The sequence below is a fragment of the Labrus mixtus genome, chromosome 12 (assembly GCF_963584025.1).
Source record: "Labrus mixtus chromosome 12, fLabMix1.1, whole genome shotgun sequence".
Lineage (NCBI taxonomy): Eukaryota > Metazoa > Chordata > Actinopteri > Labriformes > Labridae > Labrus > Labrus mixtus.
Window position 1 is genome coordinate 5,393,334 of NC_083623.1, and position 26,688 is coordinate 5,420,021.

A 26,688-nucleotide genomic window follows, 5' to 3' on the forward strand; every position below is an offset into this window, starting at 1 on the left:
CATCCTTGAAGGCAATACTTAAAGATAAAATAAAGAAAGAAAGAAGAACACAATCCAACTTTTTTTTAATTCATTCTACCTTTTGATGTTTGTTCTATGTATTTTTACTTCCAACATTAAGGTCTAATGCATATAGGATTTTTTGCAATATTAATAAGCAGTATGTTGCATAATATGCCTTTAACACAATTATTCCTCATAATTTCTCACCAGGGGAAGAATGATGTTTTCCATTCATTTTATAAATTCATATGATCTAAACAGTAAACAGCTTCCTCATCTCTGTATTCCAAACAAATCAGAGTTAAAAAAAAACAGTCTGGTGCAACATGAAGGAAACCCTCCCTGAACTCATTTACACTCCCACTTTTGGAAATCTCGTTCGTACCCTTTCCTTGACCTCAGAGTAAATTAGTGTCTTGTTCTCTGGCGGTGTAAACAACACCTAAATAATTGTTATCTTTCCCAAAACATGCTGGGTGAAAGAGGCTGCAGGCTTCAGACGATGACAGATATAAATTACATGAAGCACAAACCAAAAATAGAAACAGACGATCTGGTTTGTGGTAAAGTGTTATCCTATAAACTGTGAAGACAGAGTTTGACTGAGGCTGTAAATTATTTGATTGAACTGGATTGATGGTTTAGAAATACTCTGATTTGAGGATGAAAAAAGAAGCCGTCTAATAATTTACTAACTGCAATATTCTTATGTAGGTTTTTTCACTTTTTTAAGACAGAAGAGGAAACAAAGTACTTTAACACAACATGATAAGAAGCATTTAAAGATGGAGTCAGTAGCATTGTTTGTTGCATCTTGTAGACACATTCAAACTGGGCCTCTCATCCTGGGCTCATTCCCACTAGAAGCACACACTCACTGCAGGACATAGTGTGTACCTACACTGCAAACTACACTAGCACACTGATGTTTGGCACCTGCCTGTTTAACAGAACATCATGTCCGCAGGTAAAAGCCAACACATGGTTCACCCTCGTTTTGGAACAAGCTTTTCTGGCAGCGCAGAAACACACCAGCTCCCCGCTCAGAAACATCCCGTGTCAACCGAAACAAACCAAAACATCAAAATCCAGACAGAGGATAGAGTCTCTGCAGACACAGTCACACAGTTTTTATTTTATTTTATTTTTCTAAGAAAAAAAGATGCAGTTGTTTTGCTTAAACCGGTCAAAGACACAGGTACACTGCAAAAACTCAAATATTCTCAAGTGTATTTGTCTAATTTCTAGTCGAAGGTATCTTATTACACATTCACCTGACAAGTCTAAAAACATCAAATATTCTCACGTATTACTTTTCAGAAAATGTGTGCTCAAAGAGGCCGTTTGGAGATTTTCCCTTCATGACATCACAAAGGGCAGTAACCCCTCCCCCAGGTGGGTGACACTCCCACAGCTAGGTGTTTGTCCGTCCCTCTGAGTCTGCCTTCTCACCGTAAACAATAGGACATGGAGCGAGAAAACCTAAGTGACACATCCCCTTCCAGAGAGGGGGCGTGGTCAGACACAGCTCATTTACATATTTAAAGCTACAGACACAGAAACACTGACCTCTTGCAGAGCTCGAGGAGGAAGCTTCCTCTCAGACGGACCTCCCACCACGCTGACACGCACCAGAATGTGATTCCTCTCCACGGACAGACCGTCTATGATGAACTCCCTGAGAAGGCGTCACAGAAAGGGAAATTAGATCAGACAAACATCACTCACTTTTCTCCGGATTTTACTTTATCAAAGTCATGGCTCAGACACATGATCAAACACGACAGCGTAAAGGGGCCATTTGTGGTAGTTGAGTTTCAGACATTTTTTGTGCAAATCTGTATAATTTATGTGAATATTTGGAAAGGAAATTATGAGCTTTGAATTGTCAATTGACCAATTTCTTCTGAGAATACATTTTTAAACACTAATTTGAACACAATGCAAAGACACTCCTTTCTTTTACTTTTAAGCGAACTTAAGTCTCTGAGACTTGTATCTTGTTTAAGTTCTATCTTATCTATATATCTTAATTTGAATTCACTTTTAACATGTCTTAAAGGAGGTGTTCACACATTCAGCAATCTCATGAGGTAAGTACGTCGGACATCAAACTATCACATTGAAAAGACGAACATTGAGAACACACTTGACAAAAGTACAGAAGGACCGAAACTTTGTGATTTTTCTAATAAATTGGTGATGCCGAGCAAGAGTTTTTTTTTTTTTCTTTTGAATTCACTTTTTCCTAAAATGTTCCTAATAGGCTGCCATACTTAATGTAAAGTTATTCTCATAAGGTTACGTTAAAGAAAGGACTTGTTTTCTCATATTTTTCACATTCATTTGTGATCTTTTATCCTTAATATTTTCTGCTTCAATCTCAATAAATATCCACGTTTCTTAAGAACATTTAGGAGTTTCATGAAGACAATAGGCCTGACATATTATGTATAGTAACTATAACTTAAATCTCCTTTTTATAGTGGGTGCCATCATATTTTTAACGGACAGAGAAATGGAAATCATTATGACCTACCAATTCACCAACACCATAAAAAGTTCCCCGATTAATCCTGGCTCAGATAACTTTCTTTGAACGTCTTCTGAGAGACTTTGTGCAGAGTTTGAAGCCTGTGAACGACTGTATCGTCGCTGAAGGGAAGTGGGAAAAGACTGAGAGATGGGTGACCATGTTAGAATTTTAGATAAGATCAGAGAATACTCCAATTATTAAGGCACTTTAGGGTCCAAGGGTGTCAGCGTTGGTGGATCGCTCTTTGAGCTGAAGCAATTTCAGCTTGAAAATTGGTAATAAAAGGGACTCTTTTTTTTTAAACAGCGGTTTTACCAAGGGCTTGTTTGTCACAAAGTGTAATTTGCATATATTGCTTTGTGAATAAAACAAAAAGAGTTATATCAATGCGAGCTTAAACTGCAGGGGTTTGAATAAAACACGCTGATCGCCCTCACAAAGGACTTTTGAATTTTGGTGGGTTTTCATGGTTTCAATGATTTCTTTTGAAAGGCGAGAGAGCAAAGAAGAGAAAATTGGAAAATAAAAAACCATGAAAAAGTCAAATGTCAGGAGGAAAAATCTGAGAAACACTGAAGAGAAGTGAAAAGAAAGTGAGAAAGAGAGGATTTGTTAAAAAAAAAAATGATATGCTGATGTCTGTGATGATAATGGGCCATGAGGAGACGAGAGGTTAGCAATGGGAGATGGGAGAATAAATTAGCAAGTCATCACTCTTCTAAATGCAATGTGAGTTGGCATTTCAGGGCCATTTTCATTCACGGCTCTGCCAGCCATTACCAGGAGAGAGGGGCTTTTGAATACCCACTTTCAAAAATGGCCATTTTTCACTCGCCTTCCTTCTCGTTTTAATCCATTTTTATTTGTGACAATGAAAACAAACAGACAATTTCTCATCCTGAGCAATGATTACATTTGAAAGTGTTATGTCATATCAGGGTGATGTAGAGACAAGCAAAAAGCCTTGGCTGAACTGAGAGAGAGAGAGAGAGAGAGAGAATATGACTGTGTGCATGTTGAGTGCGCTCGATGTGGAAACTATTGAAATGTCTTAACGTCTGATAAATTAGCCGTCAGTTTCCTGCCTTAAACTTGACTTTCTTCTGTGTGAGGGACAATTCAAAGTCCTGGAAGCATATACGGTTGCACTTTAATAATGGCCCTGATGGCTACAAATGCAACATTTTTCCTGAAGTATAGCTGACCCCAACCTCAACCTGAAGCTCAGATCAGAGAAATCAATCAAATTTACAATGTTTCAAATCTATTTATGGGGCTGTTGTCTTTATTTGACATGACAGTGGATAGAGTAGGGACTCGGGACAGAGAGTGGGGAATGACAGGCGGGAAAGGAGCCACAGGTCGTATTTGAACCAGGCCTGTCCACTTGAAGGACTATAGGCTCTGTAAACGGGGGCGCCGCCTTACCGCTAAGCCAACCCACAGCACAACAATTCACACATTTTAAACACCTGTTTACTTTCCCACAGAAACCGTATCATTAAAATCTAAAACAAATCCAGATTGTTTGTCATTTATAGTAAATCCAAAAAGTGTGTGAGGAAAAATAAAGAAAAGGTCATTTAATCAGATTCAGACTGGTTTGTCTGTCCCTGATTTTAAAATGAAGTCTTGACAGCTTGGGCACTTTTTTTGTCTTCTGAGCGTTGGATGTGAATATAAAGATCCAGACGCTTCACGGAGATGTTGGTGAGAAGCAAGAAATTTCAAGAAACATTTCAAGCATGTAAAACACAAACTTTCTTTCTCCAACACTTTAAATAAACTGGAGACAACTTATTAATTAGATCAACTTCAAACCAGAATAACTATTTACTCCTACTCTGAGAATTTAAACTGAACAGCTCAGTCTGCGTATAAAAACACTCAAACATGAGAGGGATGATGACTCTTTTGTCATGAAGAAAGAAAATATCATCAAAACTTTTTCTCTGAACATTTAGAAAGAGTCAAAGAAAGATTTACTCACAAAAGTCTGTCTTTGTTTTCAAATATATAAAAATTAATTAAATTATAGAGCTGGCAAAAGCCTTTGTTTTCTCTCTGTTGTAAAATAATCCCATGAAAAGACCCAAAAACACAGAGTCATTAGTTTGTCTCTCTATAACTGCTTTTTAATCCATTAGAAAAAGTAATTACTCTGTTAGCATGAAAGACAATCAACCTTTAAGTTTGACTCATAACAATAACTTTTAATGTATTTCTATTTGGAGATTTATGGCAGAACTTTAATGAAAGCCACTTTAAAACAATGACCTTCTTTGTTTTTACACGTTCGAAAGGCTGGAATGATAATCTAAGTGAATAACGACAAACTAAACAGACTATAAGATCATTATGGCTGCGTCCCAAATCGCTCACTATTCACCATATAACCATTCTCCATATAGTGCACTTATTGTTTCCCATAATGCATTGTGATGCTCACTATCCAAGCAATATATACCATCATGCATTGCGGTTTAAAGATTTAAAAAATCTGGCAGAAAGCAGCGTTTGACTCGACTGATTTCAGACGGACGAGAGGAACGACGAGCGTGAAAAAGAAACACAAACATTTCATTATTGCGAGCATTTTTACTGAAATCAAAGAAGCTGAAGCTCAAGAAGTACTGATGATGATAACAGACACGAGACAAGAGTCTGTGAGCAGAAATAAATGAGTTTTGGTGCAAAAATATGTTTAATAATTAATAAAAAAATGCAATACTTTACATGAATTTATTATTTTTAATTGTTTGGTGAAAATACTTTCACTTTAATATAAGTTATCACAGAAATTCACGCCATTATTTACTGTTACTATTGATCTTCAGACGGAGGTAAGCAGCACTGTGTTTGTGACAGCGATGACATCACTGTCTGCGGCCGGCGAGTGAGCGAGTAGAGACTGAAATGTTTTTTATCGTGCTGAATGAGTGCACTATATAGTCCACTACATTTAACCCCCTATATAGAGAGAATGAGTGTGTGATTTCAGACACAAACTACGACTGATTTTCTAAAGTAATTGAAGTGATAAATAATATTTTTAAAGTATGCATTTTTAAACTCTCTGTTTGTCCGTTCTTACCCCTCGCTGGAGACCGGCTCAGTGACGTCCTCCTTCTGACTCTGCAGCAGCATGGAGCAGATGTTGTACTGGCTCTCCAGCAGCAGGAAGGAGTCCAGATTACAGCAGAGCACACTGAGCAGTCTGCAGAAACACACACGCACACACACAGAGTACACATCAACATATAGAGAGGACTGGCATTCTGCGATACAGCAGCACAGAGCGGCTCAGACTCTAATGTGCTACACGCTGCACAGCGGGGGAGGAACCTGCAGACAAAGACAAAGTCTCCATTTGAATTGTTGGATCAGTCAACAGAGTGTTTCCCCACCAGCTCACTGCTGCCAATTGTAAGCTTTGTTAAGTAGGAGGCCTCGGGGAAAGCTTCATGGCTCATTTTCAATAGCTGGTAATGACACCGAGCTCATGCAGGCTGTTAGACTCCTGCAGCATTTTGAGATTCACTGTTTTAACTCTGCTTTGTATGACTCAATATCCTGTGGAGAAGAAAGGCTTCGAAAACTCTTTTGATTAAGCATCAGGGACTTTTTCCACTCCAGCGTTACTACTGGTCACACATTTAATGGAAACATTTTTTTTTTAGGTAATTATCTTGAATAAAAAGGAAACTTCCAAAGGTGATGTGGTGATTAACCATGCCCCAGAAAGTCCAAATGTCCGATTCCATCCAACATAGTTTTCCTGATACCATGTGTTTTAAAACTGCACAATCTCCATTTTTTAATCGTTGATTTTATTATAAAGTACAAAAAGCTTTGAAAAGTTCTCCAGTCAAAGAGAGTTCTCCAGTCATATTTTAACCCAAAGCAGCTGCGAGTGAAAGAGAGAGCGACAGTGTTTCAATTCCAATTCAGCAAACTCTGACGGTTTTGAAGTCTTTTTGACCTCACAGGTACTTTTATGTCTCTAACAGAGAGCAGAGGAGGTGACCAAGTAAAGTGCAGAAGTACCAAAGCTTTTAAAAAAAACTCTGGATTTCAGTCATATTTTTTACCCAATGTATTTTTGCATTTAAGACAGTTTGCTAGAGTTTGATTACAACTTCTGGTAATCATCGAATACAAGAAAATGATTATGACAACCTTAAGTCCAAAGTCAAATAGATAGAAATGTATCTAATATGTTGAAGAGAAAGAACAATCCAGTGACTGAAATCTTCTCTTGTTGCCTGTGTTACCTCCTGCCAGCTGGTACGGCTGAACAATCTGGCAAAATATATGGAAAGCCTCCGCCAGCTGTTCTCCACATTTCCTCAAACATAAAAAGCAAGTGCTCATTAGAAATGTGAGCACGCATGTGTGACACCTGTGTGCAGCAACGATCAGAAATCATCTGGTTATTGTTGAGTGTCGACCTGCTCTGCTCTCCAAACACTGTTACTCATTGGGCTGAAATGTTCTTTTGAACTATCAGGTATTCATCCAAAAGGACTCATCATTAAGGCAGCAGTGATACCAGGTGGACTTTTATCAAATCATCTATTTCTTTCACTTTTTAAAGTACATGGATAGTAATTAAAAGTCCGTGGAAATGTGCAGTTTTCATATTTTTGGGAAGTTTGCAACACGGTAATCTGAACAGAATGACAGATCATTTGGACTAGAAGAAAAGTTCACATTTTCAAAAACACCTTCATACACTTTCTTACAGAGAATAAAAAAATGTATGAATTAACATGTTACAGTAGCTGCCTCCGCCTGTTTCCGTAAGGGATGCACCGATTGTAAAAATCTGGGCTATAGTGCCAATACTGATGTTTAAAGTATAAATTCAGGTGAGTGCCAATTCTAATAGATTTTTTGTTGTTGTTACTTCTCCAAGGGAACTCTGGCTTCCTCCCATAGTCCAAAGACATGCTTGTTAGGTTAATTGGTTGACTCTTGAATTGGCCCGTAGTTGTGAATGTGAGTGTGTCTGGTTGTCTGTCTCTATATATCAGCCCTGTGATTAACTGTCAAACAGTCCAGGGTGTACCCCTTCTCTTGCCCAATGAGAGCTGGGATTGGCTCCAGCTCCTCTGGACCCCGAACAGTAAAAGTGGTATAGATAATTGATGGATGGATACAACATCTTTTCATGTTGGACCATGAAAACGAATCACAGTTTGTCTTTTAGGTGACTTAATCTGCCCAATAAAAAGCCTCTTCTCCGAATCAGCAGTTAGCTAGTTATATTAGCTTTACAGCATAAAATGGTTGCGCCACAAAATGTACACATCAGGTACTGACATTAGTGCACGCCATATAATTTGCCTGAGTGGGCGATGATGTTCAACTGATACAGAGTTGCATCCCTTGTTTCCATTCACTATCCCTAATGCGAGGCTAAAGATACACCTCCTGCTTCAATCATCATATTTGTCAAAAATGCATTGAAACTTTTTTTTTTTTTTTTTACAGGTTTATTTTTGTGCTTTTTTATGCCTTGATTGTAGAAACAGGACAGTGGAAAGAGTCAGTAACATGCGGGAAAGGAGCCACAGGTCTCAGTTTGGAGCCTGGGCTACCCGCTTGGAGGACATGGGGCGAGCCCATGGAAATGTTTTTGTATCTTTAAATCAAACTAAAAAAAACATCTACTTTCAGTTTTGCTCCTACTTGGCACAACTTTTTATCCTTCTCCACTATCACCGCTATTTTCCTTCCCACCATTTTCCACCATAAAGCTTCAACGTCAATGAAAAGAAACAGAAATGTCAGCGTCATTTTTGAACATTTAAAAGGCGGTTCAAAACAACTCCTTCCTGCTTTGCGCTAAATGTCACTTCCATTTCTAATAGCATGTGTCCTCGTCCTAACATGAGATGCAGTGTTCGACTCTGCAGGTTGTTTGGTGTGTTTTGTCCTCGTGAAACACATCCCTCTTTCTCTCTCTCTCTCTCTCTCTCTCTCCTTTTCTTTTTAAAACAGCTGCCTCCTTTCCTGATGTTGCTGGGCAGTAGCTTTTGGTTTCTGTTTGACTGACAGCTCGACTCACTCGTGCTGTCAGCAGCACAGTGAGAGGCTGAGAGTCTGACAGGCCTTCTGACCTCTCGCTGTTGGAAACAAAGCAGCAGGGAACCTTTTCCCCTAACCCCCCCCTCCCCCGCCCCCAGTCTGTCTCCTTGATTGGTTTCTACTATCAACTTGGGTGAAGACTGACTTTACAATCAGAGGTCCGGTTGTCCTCTGAACTTTTTCACTGTTACCTGTAGTTACCTAAAAGGTTTTTACTTCCAAGCTACTCATCTTTCATTTCACTAAATAAATCAATAAACCATCAGAAAGTAGTGCCTGATGACATAAATTAATGGTGTGTTTGTTTTTCTTGTAAAGTCAGTAATGTGTTCGTTTTTTTTTTTAAACCAGCATATATTCCCAGCTGCCAATCATCAAGAGGGCGGGCCTTGCGTAATATGAATTTATTAGTAGGGCTGCAAAATGACTCCCAATTTCATCTTTATACCAATTTGAGTATTCATTAAAAAGCCTTAATTTACGGGGCGCAGATGGTCTGGCGGTTAAGTCATGTGCCATGTGCAGAGGCTGGGTTCCTCCAGGGGGGGCAGCCCGGGTTCGGGTCCAACGTTCGGCTCCTTTCCCACTCTCTCTCTCTCCTGATTTCCCTCTCTATCTGCTCACCTATAAAGACTGCGGTGCTGTGCATTCTGGGATTTGGTGTCTTTCATCAACATGAGCCAAAAAGACACTTTCTGCCTTTTCACGGCCAAGACCAACTTCAAAATTTATTTCACATTTCTACAACATATATGACCCAATGTCAACACAGATTCATGTTTCAACTCTTTAACAACTCAAAATAAGGCAGTGGGGAAGAACTGCTAATTTGGCAGAAATTGGTGTTAAAAAAAAGATCACAGAATTAACCGGCTGAACATGTTGAACCTGATTATCTCCACATTATTTTAGACTTGTTACGTCTAGACTTCTAGCGTCATTCATTTTGACAAGACACTACAACTCACTTTATCTCGTGCTGAAAGACGTGCATTAGAACGCCCATTCATGACAGATGATTACTCCCTTCATGATGTGGCCACACATGCATCAGAGGACACGTGCACAAACCAATCAGGAACAGCAATCTCCTCGGCGGTCTGACTAATGATCACGCTGCTGATCGATTAGTCATGCCTTAGATAAGATGCAAATGGTCATCTTTATGAAGGCGCCATCGGGGAGGCTTATTTCACCGACAGTCAGGAGAGCCTGTTAATATCATTAGAACGATAAAAGATGCAGCAATGCAAAGAAAAACGTCTGCAGATGTAGGGAATGTGGAAATGCAGAAAACATGTTCATCCTCTAACAGTTCACAAGAGCTACCTTTGTTTTACCCGAAGGGATAAAGTGTTAACTTCACGACTCTTTGCTAATGAAAACCAGTACTTTAACATTTAAATTATGACTTGCATCTATTCAGGTTGCAAAAAGAAAAGGCTAAAGGCTTTGCATTTATCAACATTAATTAGAAGCTGTATCAGGGCTCCTCACAACACCATGAAACTGAACTATACCATGGGGAGGTTTTAAAGCGTCATTATGGATACAAGGCAAGGCGCTTAACATCTGTCACGTTAAGACGCCACAATTAAAACTTTAGGAAGTATTTGTTTTATTTCAATTCCTCTTAATCTGTTTGATCTATTGAGATTAATCTGTCTGGAGATGCAATACAAAGACAAGTGAACCTTCTCAGATTAAAGCAAGTTTCATTATTGTTACCTGCACAAAATTTGACTGCAGGATCATTTGTTTCTATTTACATGAATCGAACAAAAGAAGCCAAGATCATTTCAACTTCCTGTTCTGACTGGTTAGAGTCAACTTCATTGCTATTTCATGCTAATTGAGCCTCACAAGTACACAGTTTGATGAGCTGTTGGCCCTTTTAGGCTCATCTCAACTTCTTAGGAGGATTTCGTTTAAAGCGGACATATTTTAAAAAATCCAATTTTACTGTGTTTTTTGAACATATATTTGGGTAACCTGAGCGTCTACGACCCACAAAATGTGAAATAAACCCATCCAGTCCTTTGTTTGTGGTCTGCATAAGTCTTACAACACAGAGAAAAATGCTCTGTTTCAAATTTGCTCTCCTTGTGATGTCACAGTGGGATTCTGGTAAAAAAAAAATCCCTGATCCCCCCCCCCCCCCCCCCCCATGGACTCCACCTCCAGCCTAGATCAAAACTTTTGCGCAGGTTCGCCATTTTTATTCTTGCTAGCGAAGGAGTGAGAACTACCGGGAAAACTCAGGGGGGCTCGTTGCATTTAAAGAGACACACACACCAAAACGGAGCGTTCTGAGAGAGCTGGTTTATACAGGGTCACAAACCTCCTCTGGTGCTTGATTCATGTTATATTTTGAACAAAGCACAGCACAGATGTTTCATTTAAGACCACAGGGGGGACTGTTTGAAAAGATGGAAAAGGGGGATAATATGTCCTCTTTAAAAGACACCGACTACATGTATCCTGTCCATCTTTTCATCATGTAGTCCAGGGGTGGGCAAACTTTTTGACTCGCGGGCCACAATGGGTTCTAAAATTTGACAGAGGGGCCGGGCCAGGAACAGATGGATGGAGTGTTTGTGTGAACTAATATAAATGACATGTAAAAGCCATTACATGAAAGGATTTGGCCTTTAACAGGTAGCAAAGCATGAATATGCAAGGCTCATTGTACAAATTGATTTCCAAATGCATTCATTTAAATTTTAATAAACACAGTAGAGAAACTCACGTTCAGTTTCAGTGGGAACAGTGTTGTTGATCTCCCTTTTTTGCCAGTGCATTAAAGTCTGGATTTAGTTTTGTAGTGGTAATTCTCAGGATAGATCCGAGGTGTTGGTCAGTTAACTTGGATCTGTGAGGGGCTTTGTTGATGTTCATGACGCTGAATGTCTGCTCACATACGTAGGTATATCGCTTAGCTCAGGAAATGTGTTGGATTTCCCCGTTAACTCCAAAAATGCGCTGATCTCCTCTTTCAGCTCCCACACTCGTTGAAACACTTTGCCCAAACTTCACCAGCGGAGAGTGGTACAGTAAGTCCTGATGATCCGCATCAGTTTTCTCCAGGAACATAATAAACTGACGATGCTGAAGTCCCCTTGCTCGTATCAAGTTAACAAGTTTTACAACTGGATTCACGACATGATTAAGCTGCAATACAGACTTACACAGAGATTCCTGATGGATGATGCAGTGAAGGAAAATAACATCCTGGTTTCACTTTATCCTGGATTCTTTTCAGCAGCCCAACATGTTTTCCAGTTAAATTTGGCGATCCATCCGTTGTGACATTGGCAAGTTTACTCCAAGGTAGCTTCATTCTCTCGATGACAGCAGACACCCGGCTATACAAGTCCTCTCCTCGCGTTTTTCCTTTCAGGGACTCCATGGTCAAAAACTCCTCCGTTATCTCAAAACTGTCATTAATCCCTCGGATAAAAATGAGGAGCTGAGCAGTGTCTTTCACGTCATTACTTTCATCCAGCGCTAGTGAATATACCTTAAAGGACTCAGCCTTTTTGTTTAATTCGGTGGCTATATCTTCTTCAATCAGTTCCACACGGTGAGTCACAGTCCTGCGTGATAAACTGATTTTTTCAAACTGGCCTTGGCTCTCCGGACACAAGAGACCTGCTGTCTCTACCACGCATTCTTTTAAAAACTCGCCTTCGGAGAAAGGCTTGCTAGCCTTTGGTAATTTGAATGCCAGCAAAAAACTTGCCTTGGTAGTTGACTCTTGAATCGCAGTTTGTTGGTGAAAAAAATGCTGCTGAGTCTGTAAATTATCCTTCAACCTCTGAGCCGCAGCCGCCCGTTCTTGCGTGGACTGCTTGCTAGCGTAGTTAGCATGCTTCGTAGCAAAGTGACGGCTGATATTGTACTCTTTGAAAACTGCGACAGTTTCTTGGCATATCAGGCATACAGCCTTTAACTTAAGTGAAAAAATATTTAGTTGTCCACTCCGTATTAAACACTCGGCATTCACTGTCCACTTTTCTTTTCTTTGATCCGCTCATTTTTACAGAAGGGCTCATACGGGTTCATAGGGCAAAGCGAAAAAGTGAAGAAGGGCGTAATACACCACACTCTGAAGTGCGCCATCTATTGGGGAAACGCGGGCATTACAGGGGAAAACGAACAAGGTTTAATTATAATAAAATTTTATTTAATAATAATATAATTTGGACAAGTTTGGCGGGCCGGATTAAAAAGCCCAACGGGCCGTATATGGCCCGCGGGCCGTAGTTTGCCCATGCCTGATGTAGTCTGTATCTATAGCACATCATCCATTAGCTGAAATCTGGTTCAAAACCAAGTCACAACCTCTGATCTTGAAAAATGAATCCAATGCAGCAATGCAAAGTCCTGCATCCAAGAGCCCCAGAAGTCACATACACACCACATTCAAGTCTCAGGTTAAATGTATGACTAGGCGGATATAGGAGTTTAGGAGAGGGCTAAGTGGTTGCTAACTGTCACTGTTGAGCATTGAAGGTTTGTCATAGTTTCTAATGTTCCTATTTGAGTTGTAATGTACCTGTTTTCATTCACATATGTCAGGTCTACATGTTGAACTGAGAACCTCTGTACACTCTGTAAACAGAATCTTTATCGTCTCTAAAAACTGCTGCTACCATAAAGACCATGACAGCATTTTTGCTCATCCTTCGCCCGGAGGCTGTCAGAGCTAACAAGATTTGTTATATGTGTTTCCTTCCTTGTCTCATTGCTGTTGCAGTTTTTTTTTTTTTTTTAAACTGCAGTGACCACATTAATAATAACGTCTGTAGTGCTTAGTGGAGAGTTTGCTGCTGACACAGAACAAAATCAAATCAAATCATGTGTGAAGTTCTGCACCAGCACACACTTGACATGTTTCGGAGCCATCAGCAGCAGAGAGAGGGGAATAAAGGCATCCAAACAATTCAGACAGGAGGAGAGAAATAGGGGGGGGAAGAGTGCCGGTTGCCATGAAAACAAAGAGGCTTTCAGCGAGCAGGGAAAGGGCTGAGGGATTTTAGCTCTCATTAGCTCGTGGAGATCAAGAGGGCTGGAAACTGTGGCTTCTTCTTCTTCTCTTGTCTTTTTTTTTTATGTCAGGGGGGTAAACTTCAGGAATGCTCAGTGCGTGTTTGCTTGACAGTGGTGATTAAACATGAGATGAATATTTTAAGGAAAGAAGTGAAGCCTCTGAAGGACCAAAAGTTAAGACAGCGCTGAGTTTGAAACTTCTTCAATGTTCTGACAGTTGCTGTAGTTGGTTTTTTGGCTTTATTCACAATATGTCCTTATGAGAATCACTAGAAATAAACTATTCTGTTGTTTAGGTAGACGGATGTGTTGACCAAACTCTGTCAATCCAACTGAAAAGAGTTCTGTACAACTACAAAGTTTGGTCAAAATTTTTTGTGCCTTTATGTCCATTTAAATAAAAACTTTTGAGCGGTTTCATATCTGTTATTCATTATGTAGCAGAATTGATATATCGATGATTGAAGCCAGGTCCCCTGACCTTTCCATCTACTGTCATTATTTAATGATAAAGACCTGCAGTGTGTGATTGTCTGTTTATTAATTTTTTTCACGATTATTTTTTTGGCTTTTTACCTTTATTTGATGGGACAGTGGACAGAGTAAGAAATCTGGAAAGAGAGTGAAGGAAGGAGCCACAGGTCGGACTTGAATCCAGGCCGCCCGCTTGAAGGACTAGTGCCTCCCTACATGGGGTGCGACCTAACCGCAAGGCCATCTGCGCCCTGATTGTCTGCATTTGACCTCTACTGAAGCCAAGTTACAATCTCTTTCTGAAGGTTCACATAGAGTCAAAGTGCAGGTTTACTAAAAGTACATAAATATCTAAAGAAAGGTTTTAAACTCACACCAACATGTGCTTAAAGGGATACTTCACCCATTTGCATTAAGCTTTGTATCATTAGAAACCTGGTAGTATTTTTGAATGGTCGTGCATCCCGCCCTCATTTTCCCCTGAGATGGGAAATCTTTGTATTTTTAAGTCTGAAAAGGAGCTCTTCCAGTGACGCGAAATGACGATTTTTGCGTCACTGGAAGCTGTTGCGGTTAGCGGGGTGAAACTACAACGCTAGTTCCTCATATTTTCAACCACTGAAGCTACGGACCAATCACAGATCAGTGGGTGGGAACTCACTCCCAGAATCTAAACTTAACGTCCGCCATATTGCTTGGAAGCTATGCTAACAGGCTCTATGGCGAAAGCTGATAATGGCGGAAAAAATATAAATATAGCGGCAAGACGGCTGCTGCCGACAGGCCGGTCTTGTGTTTTGGCTGCTGCGGCCACCAAAATGTATTTCACATTTCTACTACATATATGACCCAATGTCAATACAGATTCATGTTTCAACGGGTGAAGTATCCCTTTAAATCAACATGAAAGACGATTGTTAAAATACTCTAAATACAATCTGGAACACAGGATTTTTTTTGTAGTTTGGATTGAGCTCTGAACAAATTATCAACATCTTGTTTTTTTGTTCCTAGCTGTGATTTTTGTGCCAACTTTTGATCATAATATATTTATAATGTGTACACAAAGTACAAAGAGCCTCTTAATTAAACAGGAGTCGGGTTGCCAGCTTGTCAGCATAATTACATTTCTAACAAACTCTAACGTCTCAGTGGAAGACAAAGAAACACATGTTACATCTGTACCGATGGCAGATTAAGAAAGTCAAACTTTAGAACTTTTATTTCTACATGTCACTCTGTTTTATATAAAATGATCCTGTGTCAAAAGCAATGGGAGAAAAATAATGCCACACAGTGGAGGAGAGCTCCTTGGATGTGACAAAGATGAAACACAAGCAGGTGCGTCTGATGCCGGAGCGGGTTTAGGGAACAAATCTTCCCTGGAAGTGGAAGGCACGCTGCTTCGTTAGAGAGCAGGAAAGTCAAACTAATCTTTATTATCATGGTTATATTATTTTAAAAAGAGCTATGTGTGTCACGTGTGAATGTTTGACCCTGAAATTAAAACAGTGTGGAGTCAATTCTACTTATTTTTTAAATCATCCAGCCGTGATGCTCGGGTGTGTTTGAAAGATTTTTGATCTTTTTGTAATAATGAGGCAGTTTGCCTTGAAGCGAATGTTTATTTCTTTAGACAGTTGGAAAAATAAATGAAGGTGGAAAAACTTTCCTCTTTATATTTAAGCACTGTGATCAAATCTTTTTTTAGTTAAACTGAGCATTACAGGACAGGGAGAATTTTGAAAGAAAAGATTGAAGATAAACATTCAGGACAAAAAACATGTTTAATATAAATCAATGCTATGAGGTGAAAAAGGTGAGGCTTAACTCTTCTGTGTGTCTTGTTTTTACCATCATAATCTTCTGATATTGTTCTAAATTCTTGTTTTACTTCACAGTCATATTGACATTTAAGCAGCAGGGGGCGCTCCTCTCCAGGAAATACAAAGGGCCAAAGCAACTTCAGACAGTTGAGCAATCGGCACCACAGCACTTAATACAGTATAAGAAACATGGTTCAAAAGGTGCATGTGCCAGGTAAGTTTCAGTTTTCAAAAGCTATTGTTGCTAATGTTGACTGCAACCATTCATTTTAAGAATAAATACTTAAAGTGTCTACAAACAATATCTTAAAATAACAATGTATAGAACTAGAAGGGTGGTTGCTTCCAGTCATTTACCCAAAGAGATTTATTACTCCCTGAATCTGGATCTCAAAGTCAAAGTCAAAGTCAAAGTCAACTTTATTGTCAATTTCAAAATATGCCAGACATACAGTGGAATCGAAATTGCGTTTGCGTTTTGACCGACCCGCGGTGCAATACAACCAAATGAGGTAAAAAGATAAAATAAAATCTCAGAGGCTTAAAGACCTAAATGTGATCGAAGGTAAGATGGTGGAGACTAAAAATGAAGCAAAACAAAAAGTCAGCTTACATATGACTTGTTGGCTGTGAATATTGTTTCTTTTGATGATATTATTTTTGATTTGTTGCATGACACTGCTGGCCGTCATTATCTGTTATTATAAACTTAAAATGCAGTAAACATGTAGTCAGTGTCAAGTGGTGCAAAATCCTATAGGGGGGTGCAATATTCCTACAGATGTTTCTTAGTTTAGCTTGATGCTAATATAGTATAACAGAAATTGCCATGAAAAAGCTAACAAAAAAGCATTTCGATCACGGTAATTTTAAGGTAAGTCAAATGTTAATGTTAAGTATAATTGATCATTCGTTAAGGTAAGTTAAGAGATGCTAAGAGTCTGTACACTGTGATGAAACTGTAGAGTAAAGATTTGAACCTTAGAAAAACATACCTATATCTGATGGTACACACACTGGGTCCCCTGCTGTTTGTCAAAGCACTCTGTAAACCTGTGTTTTTAAAGGTGCTATTTAAATAAAGTTATTATTATTACTGTGTGAGGTTCATTTGCAAAAGGATGAACATACCGGTGATCAATGTTGTGTCATTGATCAAATGAATTTAGCCCAAAAGATCAGCAAATCATGATGATGCTTTACAGTGATTGGTCTGTAAAAATAATCACATGGTTTTTTTTTTTTTTACTTTTTTGGTTCAGATGCTTCTCTGGGTTCCACCAGATAAAAATAAAAGCTGCGGTAAGTTATTTAAAGAACGTTTTTTCCTCATCTATATTGAATAAGGAAGGGAGGGCTTGTTCCAGTTGTCACTGACTGAATTCTGTTTTCAATGTATGAAACATTACTCGCACTGACAACATATGTGATGACCCTGATGAAGGCCACACGTCGTAACGCGTCGGTCTAATTTGTCAATAAAGTTGATCTTCTTACTACACGTGTTGCAGGAGCTTTTTGACCTCTTCAAGCCTTTCACTCTTTGTGCACCTTGTTAGTTGGTGCCAGAAAACGCTCTGCTTCTTCAATGACAAAATATAAACAACCTTCTCCACCGTTTCTGTCTTGACCTATTTTAGCAATCTACTGTGCTCTCTCCACCTGCGCCGCTTGATTCATACATTTCCATTGACACGTTCTTTATTAATGAGAACAGTGTCCTTGTATTAAGTAGCTGCTGCACTGATTCAATTCCCGCCTCTGGGATCAATAGAGCACTATACCTAACTGTACAATGCTGCTGCCATGTCTCTGCAGGCTGGATAATCAGAGAGTGGAATAAAAACCAGCACGGCTCTGTTTAAAGGGACCGGTTTAAAGAGTCATTTGGGTTTAGCTGGAGTCAGTGTTGTGTATTGTAGAGCAGCACCTGGATGGAAACAGTAGATTATGAAGGAGTAGTAATAACAAATAAAGCTCTTTGGTAAAGAGGTGTAGACGGTATCACCTAGACATGACTTTAAAAAAAACTGGAAAACATAATCAAGAGTTATATTGGATGTTGGATTATATCAATTCCCATGCAGAACAAATCAATCAACAAAAATGACTTAAGCCAGGCTGTGTGCAACACTAAAGCATCAAATGTGATCTAATTGTAAGGCATGTGAACTGCAGAGTTGCCCCGGGTGGGTGGGAACAGGTAATACTGAGTCTGCGCACACTGCTGGCGGCGTCATAAAGAAGCGTCAAGCTTACTTGGTGTAATCGTGCTTTAGGGACGCTTGCAGCTGGGCGGTTGAGGCGACATTGCAGGCTGCGCTGGGGTGATGCAAGTCGAATAAAGTCGGGGGGGGGGGGGAGTTTTCTGTGGTGCGGTGGGATTGGAGAGTCGGGTGGAACGGAGTAGTATTGTGTGTGTGAATGTGCGTTTCATGAGCCGACTCGCCATTAAAGGATATCAAGTATATCCTCTGAAAATAACTCTGTGAGTCATGACTGTCTACAATGGGTGTAACACCCGAGTCCCACTGTCTGTGATGCTTTCAGAGTTTTCAGAGTCCTATCTTCACTTTGTTTACATCGCCAGGACGGCGGCTGACTCCTCCCCTCGCGTATAAAAGTTGTTTAATTGAGGGACTAGAGAAAAGAAGAATAACATACTGTACTCACTGATTAACTGTGTTTCTAGATCACGCTCATTTCAGGTAAATTTACATGCAGTGTGAAGATACGAGCATAATAAAGATCGCTAGCATTAGCATGCTAACCCATAATGCACCGCGAGTTGTTTTGGTTTCATGCTGGTGCTCAAGGGCGACATCTGCTGGATCAAAACATCACATATAAAGCCTTTAAAGACCGATGTATGACTTAAGAATGAAGCTACCTACAAACTTATGTCGAGTGTGTGCCGATGCATTTGTTGCGGGTAGGGGCTGCATCACTTCATTACATAATGATAGCTGAAATAATAAAAAATGCAGAAGATGAATTCAGTAGTGGGATTGATGTAAATATACAAACACCTCAAATAGAACATGGTATGACTGAACTTATCGGCTGATATATGTTCAGCACACTCAACTATGCTCAGAGAGGCACACGGTGTGATGTGTCTGTTAATCCATCAGTCTGGATGGTAAACGAACGGAGCATCTTGTTCCTTTCACTTTGCCTCTGGATGATAATGGGAGTGGGCTGACTGACAGGCACAGACAGAGTGAGTGAGTCAGCATGGCTCCAAACAAGTCGGAGCTATTGTGATTCAGAGAGCCTCGAAGACGGAAAAGGAATTCACAGAAGCAACCAGAACATGAAACACACACACACACACACACACACACACATAGCCAAACACACCTGCGTATGAGAAAAGGAAAACATTCCTCCGCATGGAAAGCTGTAAAGCTCTCTTAGACGCTTTTTTAGGCATTTAAAGCAAATTAACCTTGACAAAAGAAAGAAAATAAATCCTTTAGCTGAGTAATGCAGCTCTCTCAGACAGATATCAGTAAATCCTCTTCCAGTTACTATTTTCTTCTTTTTTTTTCAGAACATCACAATGTTAAATTTGAAAGAGCTGTAAGGTTGATTTTGGCGCCCCCCTAAGGACAAAAGAGGAGCTACACTTGGTGTTGTGAACCCCGGACGTGAACCTTCAGCGTCTTTTCAACTAGCTAGCGTACAACTGTCTGCCAAACTTTAATGGTGAAATTTAAACCGAGGCTCTTTGGGCTGTGTGCTGTAAGTTGCTTCTTCAAAATCTGACCTGATGACATCACTGACAGGCAATAAGAAAAAAACTAAAAAGATATAACCCATCTTCAAACAGATGGTCTTGTTTGATTCTGTTTCATAACCAGTAAGTTCCCCCTCACAGTATGTTAGTTGTGCAGCAGCAGCAGCCCCTAACTCAAAACTGATGATAGCTTTTAACTCTGGAGGAGTTCAACGCCCTTATTGCTTGTTATGATGTCAGTTTTTCATAAATATAGAAATACACACGCGCACCCACACGGCCCAGCGTATCCCTCGCTTATACACAGAAATCCTTTCATCAGCCTTTCAGTGCTTGGTAATCAAAGTATAAAGAGCCGTGTCAGTCTGCTGCTGTGACAGGCTGAAGTGTGTGTGTGTGTGTGTGTGTGTGTGTGTGTGTGTGTGTGTGTGTGTGTGTGTGTGTGTGTGTGTGTAGGCACCAGGTGTTAATCCCATACAATGTGCTTCCACGCTCAAGTTATATGGAGAAACAAAATATCAATCTCACCTCAGGCCGAATGTGTGAGACTGCTCGTAGTGGAAGAGGGAATGAATCTTTGCATCTGAATTCACAGCGATCAACCTGTCAATCATGTCCTGTGGAGTAAAACGAGAGGCTTTGACACATGATGAAGAAGTTATGGTGCAAAAAGACAACAGTGTGGGGTATTTATGATGAGTAAGGTGAGAAATGTGCATCGGCCTGTAAGTGCAGTGGGAGTAAGGAGGAAGAAAAAAAAAAGCAAATGTGTGGTGTGGGCGGTGGATGTTTTGAAGGCTAAATAAAAAGGTGCAAACATGCCCTCAAATGGCCGCTAGAGGAATTGCATGTCTGGACGTGCACGGTGTGAAAAACACTCACGGGGATGGATGTCGGCATCTCTCTCAGGGTGTATTCACTCTTGTTGGCAAGAGGCTGCCCGCCCAGCAGCTCCCACACCGATTGAGAAGAGGAGAGCAGGTTGACCAAGGACAGGAGGGACTGGAGGGACAGAAAAACAATTCAAGAGGGTTTAAAACAGCAAGTAAAGGAACAAACACTGATATCTGAATTAAACTTCAAACTCACTCCCGACTGAATTTATTTAAAAAAAGGAGTCGGGCTCTTTGTAGCCTGTGTTGAGAAAAGCAAAAGGTAGAGACAGAAACAAAATACAGAGTGAGAGAGAGGGGAATTACATGGTAGATCAAATGTAGAAATATTGAAATGTTAGCCATCTTTTGTTTTCTGTGCGTTTAAAGAAAATAAATCTTAATCAGATCTTTCTTTCAAATACAAAGAAATGTTAGTGCACAGCAATAAATATATTAAGTGAAATATACAAACAAATATGAGACCGAGTGCTGTAAATAAAGAGCCACACATGTACAAATGTTATAAAGATGATAGAGACAATATGTTAAACACAGCTGTTTTCACACATGCACTCCTCTGCCCCCTGAAATGTTCCTGAGTTGCTAGTTCACACTTTGAACTTCTTCCCCTTCAGCAGGAAGTTTTCTCCGTCAGACGAGGAAGGGGTGATGGAGGGGAAATTCACTAAGGGTCTGGCAGGGAAAAAGGGCAAGGTCAAGCCTGGGTGAAATATGTGTCTCTTTGTGTTCTCACACATGCAGCTCGCCTAGAAAAACTCAGGACATTTTGAGGAGTTTTCTCTGTATGTTTGAAAACAGCTTATGACTGGCTCTTAAATGAAACAGCTGTATGATTTTGTGCAGTCATGTGTTATAGTCCAGAGAATTTGCAAGCTGTAGACACAAACTTAAATATGTTAACTGAACCATTTGTATAAAATGAAGCTCCAGCAAAAGTTCAGGCAGAAGGGACCTAACATCTGCAACGGCTGAGAATTTTGAAGAGGACTGCCCCTGGTATTCACCTGATGGGGTTTGTTCACACGTGCATGTGTGAGGAAGAGCATATAGTGGCGTACAGGAAACATAATGCAGCAGTTTAATGACATGCTAGGAGACGGCAACAATTGTGTGCATAAAATCAATGGATGAGCGGTGATCGCAGAGAATAAACATCACTGCCCCCTGCCTACTCGCTGATTATATCCTGCTGCGTTCTAGCATCAGCTCACCCGGACTTTCTGTGGAAATATACTAGGGAGCTGGCAGGATCAATTTATAAAAAAGAAAGAAAGAAAGAAAGAAATTGACAGCACACAATCCTTCTGCTTTCATCACATAATGAAAGAAAACAGAAATACTAAGGAATCACAAAAAAGAAATGTTGAATGCAAACAAAAAACACCGTCATGAATATAAAAGTCAGTTCTCATTTGACTTAAACAACTTGAAAGGAAAAACAAAGCCTTTAAACATTGCACTGATTGTAAAATACATAAAGGTTTGCTTTTTTCTGAGGTTCAAATCTTTGCTCTTTCATCTTCTTCTGACTGTTCGATAATTCAAAAATGTCCATTACAGACTTTGACATGTTTTATTCTCCGTCTGCCTACGTTTTCATGTTTCAGCATACAAATGAATCCCACATTCTGAGTGAACTTCTAATCACAAAAGGTGAAAAAGCCGATTCCCCTTCAAAACCTCTAGGAAAACATCCAAGAAACATTTCCTGTGCAGCATATTTAGTTTGTTTTGTCTCACGCAGGTCAAGGCACAAACATCACCCTGTGCATTTCTAACCTCACGTTTTATCTCTTTCAAACACAAACTCAGTTCAGGGGCTCTGCTGGCGGGGATGGGCTTAAAGGTCCGACTGTAAGTATGTAACCTGGCAGCTGACCCGCTGATAAGGAAGCTTTAAAGTCACCAGTGGCAGGGCACAGGTCACACTTCACTGGCTGTTTGTATTCACTTGGATAGCTTCACTGAGAGAAGACTTGGCTCCTGCCAGAGGCGAGCATCAGACACACACTCAGGTTTCTAGTCAAAGTTTAAGACTGTCCTGGACTGAACCTGAAAATTCTACCAAAACCTGAACCAAAATTCATCTTTCTGCCAGCAGGAAACACTCAGAAGTATAAACATGTTGTACTTATTTACAGATAAAGTAAGAGTAAACAATGACTATGATCCTGTGTGACTACAAATGTAACCTGAAGCCCTTTTCACACATGCACTTATGCATGAGGCTGCGATAGCCACAGTGTAATGTTTACAACATATCCAGGGTCACGGCCAAGGCGACAGAGTCTGAGAATAAAATAACAGTTTTGTACCTTCATATCTGTTTATTTGGATGTATTCACAGCACACACCGAAGAGTGAAGAATAAAAAAAACTGGAGAGCAAAAAAAAAATTTGAACCAGCTTCATTACATGAAGATCCCACTGGGCACACACTGGTTGCAGGATATAAAGGTCACCCCCCACCACGGTGTGGTTTTCTAAATACGACCTCCTGTGCTAACCCTGACCTCTTGCAGAAATGTTACAAGGGGGCTGACAGGAAAAATTCTGGATAAACAAGGAGAGAAATTTAGCAGTTCTGTATTCACACATGCATCCCATCCGAAACATTTCAGGAAATGTTCAGGTGCATGTGTGAAAGTGACTGTGGTTAAGTCTCTTGTACTTACATTATTTATAAATTAACTGAAGCTAAATCCTTTAAATCACACACAGTACCTTGAGGCAGCTCCTGTCTATGGGGTCCATGGGTGTTGGTTTGGGACGGACCCCCCTCACGTCTTCGGTGCCGCACTCAAGAACAGACCACAGCTCGACAACCAGAGCGCGGATAAAACCTGAAACACAGCACCAGGCCGGTGAGTTCAATGTGGATTTATTGGGAAATAATCAAAACTTTTCACAAGGCTTCAGTGAGGTGGTAAGATTAGGTATGGCAAGATCTGCCGAAATGAAGACCTTGTAGTCGTCCTATCTACTCTTTTAAATACATGTTAATACTGCAAGGTCAAACAACAGAACAGGCTCTTTGTAGCCTGTGTTGAGAAAAGAAAAAGGTAGAGGTAGAAAAGGTAGGTAAAGGTAGACAGAAAATATAGAGTGTGAGAGAGAGAGAGAGATGAATGACATGGAATAACTTTCAATGATGTGATGCAGTCTTAACTATTCAGATACCCTGTGTATTATAATATTATAGTCTCAAATCTACAATTCATTTTCACACTTTCACACTTTTCATTCTTGCAAATTGATTGGTTTGATGCATCTCTCCACGCTTATGCAAATGTGTAAGTCTCCTTTTCCATCCCGTACTATTTGTGGCTGACATTTGGAATGTATTCAGATATGGTTTATTATCCTACATTACATATAAATGTGATTCAAGAGACAGACGTTAAAATCTGATTTAACACTTCTTGGCCGACAACAGTTTAGAATCAGAGCAGCGTTTAAAGGCACGTGTGGTTTGAACATACAAGGACATTGTTGTTGTGCAGATGGATAATAAAAACAACAAAAGAATAAAATAGAAATCAAGGTCAAGCAGGACAACGCTGAGGAGAGATACACTGTCTTAATCTTTACATGAAATCCAGTGTACACCCTTTATGTTGCTCAGTGTTCATTACAGTAAGATGTTTCTACTCAATGCTTGTTTTTTTTTTGTCAACTTGGCAAGAACAACTTTCAAGCCTGGAGCATCACATCTGTTCAGTGTTTGTTTGTTTGTGTGAGTAAGTGCAGTAGTACCTGAACTGTACAGAGCCACAACCCCTGGAGGGGTCGCCGCCACCTGGGTCACCATCACCCCATATCCAAACTTCTCACAGCGGCTCACCTGCAGAAAACACACACACACACACACACACAAATTCCTTTACAACCCTATTGTCGAGTATTTTTCATTTAAGGGTTAGAAAAAAAGCATGCACAAGCTTTAATTTGAACATCAGGGAGAACTGTAGACACTGCATGTGTGATGATTCAGTATGCAAACGGTGCTATGACACCGCTCCGATCCTGACAAGGCCTCACATAATGCAGTTTAGTTCACTGAGGAGAAATCAAATTGCAAAATTGATTTCTGAGTGTTGAGGCCTTCTCGTTTGTTACTGGCACAATGTCATAACTAAAAATAGACAAAATATAATTACATTCCATAATCTAAGTGAAATATTAAACGAGAGAAGTAATTACAGCCAGTGTGTAAACAATGGCGGTAAATTAAGCCCACAGGGGATTTACTAAGGTTTGCTCTGGGACTGAGAGTGACTGAAATATCAATCACGGACAATACTCAGTATGTAAGGCATATGTAGGGTCCGGAGATTAATACATTAAATCCATTGTGGGGGGTAGCAGCATGTAACAGCCTTGAGGCTCCTTGTGAATACAAAATAGACTTCAGGAAATATGACAGTGGCTAAAAGAACACACACACACACACACATACACACAGAATGTATTATGGGTATGCATGATGGAGGCCAACACAATAAATGAAAGGTTAATGATGGATTATTTTCTGCAGCACAGGACATTATAGAATACAAACACATAGGAATATGTACACATAAATATTTGATAGAATCCAGGGATGTAATGAAACACACCTCTCATGACAGATACAAAAAATCGATATACTGGGAACACAATACGATTAAATCACGATTTCCTACGTCCTCATTTATAACTTACTTCAGTGTAATTTATCAAACAAATAATCACATGGTGTCATTTGTTCCTGTATCTGCTATGCTTCTTTTATATCTAAATACATCTTCTTGATTCTGCCTGTGTGTTGTGTGTGATGACTGCCGCAGGTTCAGTTTACTGTTACTCAGATTAATGTGGCCTGTGGGGTTAATAAAGTTGTCTAAATCAAAGAACCGCTCGACGAGATATGATATGACTCTTGACACATTGATGATATCAAGAAGGATTAAAAACGGCGGCGTTGCCAAAATCCAATCTTCCAGCGCTTCCATAAAGGTGATGAGACATTTAGATCCAACTGTGATGTAATACAACATCAGGGCTTATCAGCACTTCGGCACAAAAGTCTGTCCATGTTGCTGCACACCCCGACAGATTCATTACAGATTTAATGACTTTGGACTCGACTTGACTAAACCATGAAGGACTTACAACTCGACACCACTGACTTGTGACTTCACTTGGACTTGAGCCTAATGACTCCAAAAAACTTGAGATTTGAACGTGTTATTTTAGGGCCATATGATTTCCGATGCGGAAAAACACGGATGGAATCACAGAGTTTGACAATGAAAACATAATCAGCTGGGATTTGCCTCAACATGGGTGTGATTTATTCAATTAAAAAACTGTTTAAGTGCGTTTGGTGTACCTGCAGTTTTTACACAAAAGTCTGTTTTCAGTTTGTCCATGTTTATTGTATCTGTCCCTATCATATAAACCACAAATAAATAAATAATCCTTTTGTAGCATCTTTAAACCCGATGTGTTTTTACCTGTAGTTTTTTAGTGAAGCGAGAGAACATGTGGGAGACACACTCATTGATGGCTCCTGTCTGCTGGAGCAGCAGCAGGCCTTTAGGAGTTGCAGTAAAGTTCAGCAGGCTGTCCAACAACGTCTCCTCCCAGATGAGCCTGTACCAGAGAAGAAGAAAAACAGAGTAAGCTGCAGCGCTACAGCATGAACTCACACTGCAAGGAACACAAAATGTGCTACACGGTCAGGTGGTAAACAAGCTCCTCAGACCAGAGATGCTGACTGTCACCGAAGTATTGAAGACTTGATCTGCAATATTATGTAGCCTATTATAATGATTTGTCTCTTTCAATAGGTCTGCCAACTCCCTACATATATTTTTGTTCTACAATTCTAAAACTCATTTAGCAGACACTTTTATCCAAAGCGACTTCCAGACTATTGTTTTGGTCTCCATTGCTTTTTTGTTCGTATGAGTGAGCTCATCTTCTGAAAGTCTGAAAGGCCCTTAAGTATTAAAAAATCTCAACAAAAGCATCTGTAAAAACAAATGATTCTTGATAATGTATAAATCCATGTGATATGTG

General features: G+C 39.9%; 1 protein-coding gene across 1 annotated transcript in view; it reads right to left on the reverse strand.

Moving 5' to 3' along the window:
• tbc1d32 (TBC1 domain family, member 32) overlaps window positions 1–26,688 on the reverse strand; it is an 82,880-nt gene that overhangs the window by 35,412 nt on the left and 20,780 nt on the right. The window contains exons 19-25 of the mRNA XM_061051619.1: window positions 26,121–26,259; window positions 24,379–24,466; window positions 23,347–23,465; window positions 20,609–20,728; window positions 20,255–20,343; window positions 5,634–5,756; window positions 1,573–1,681 (exon numbers count right to left, since the gene is read on the reverse strand). Coding sequence (XP_060907602.1) covers window positions 1,573–1,681; window positions 5,634–5,756; window positions 20,255–20,343; window positions 20,609–20,728; window positions 23,347–23,465; window positions 24,379–24,466; window positions 26,121–26,259 — 787 coding nt within the window. The remainder of the gene's footprint in view (window positions 1–1,572; window positions 1,682–5,633; window positions 5,757–20,254; window positions 20,344–20,608; window positions 20,729–23,346; window positions 23,466–24,378; window positions 24,467–26,120; window positions 26,260–26,688) is intronic.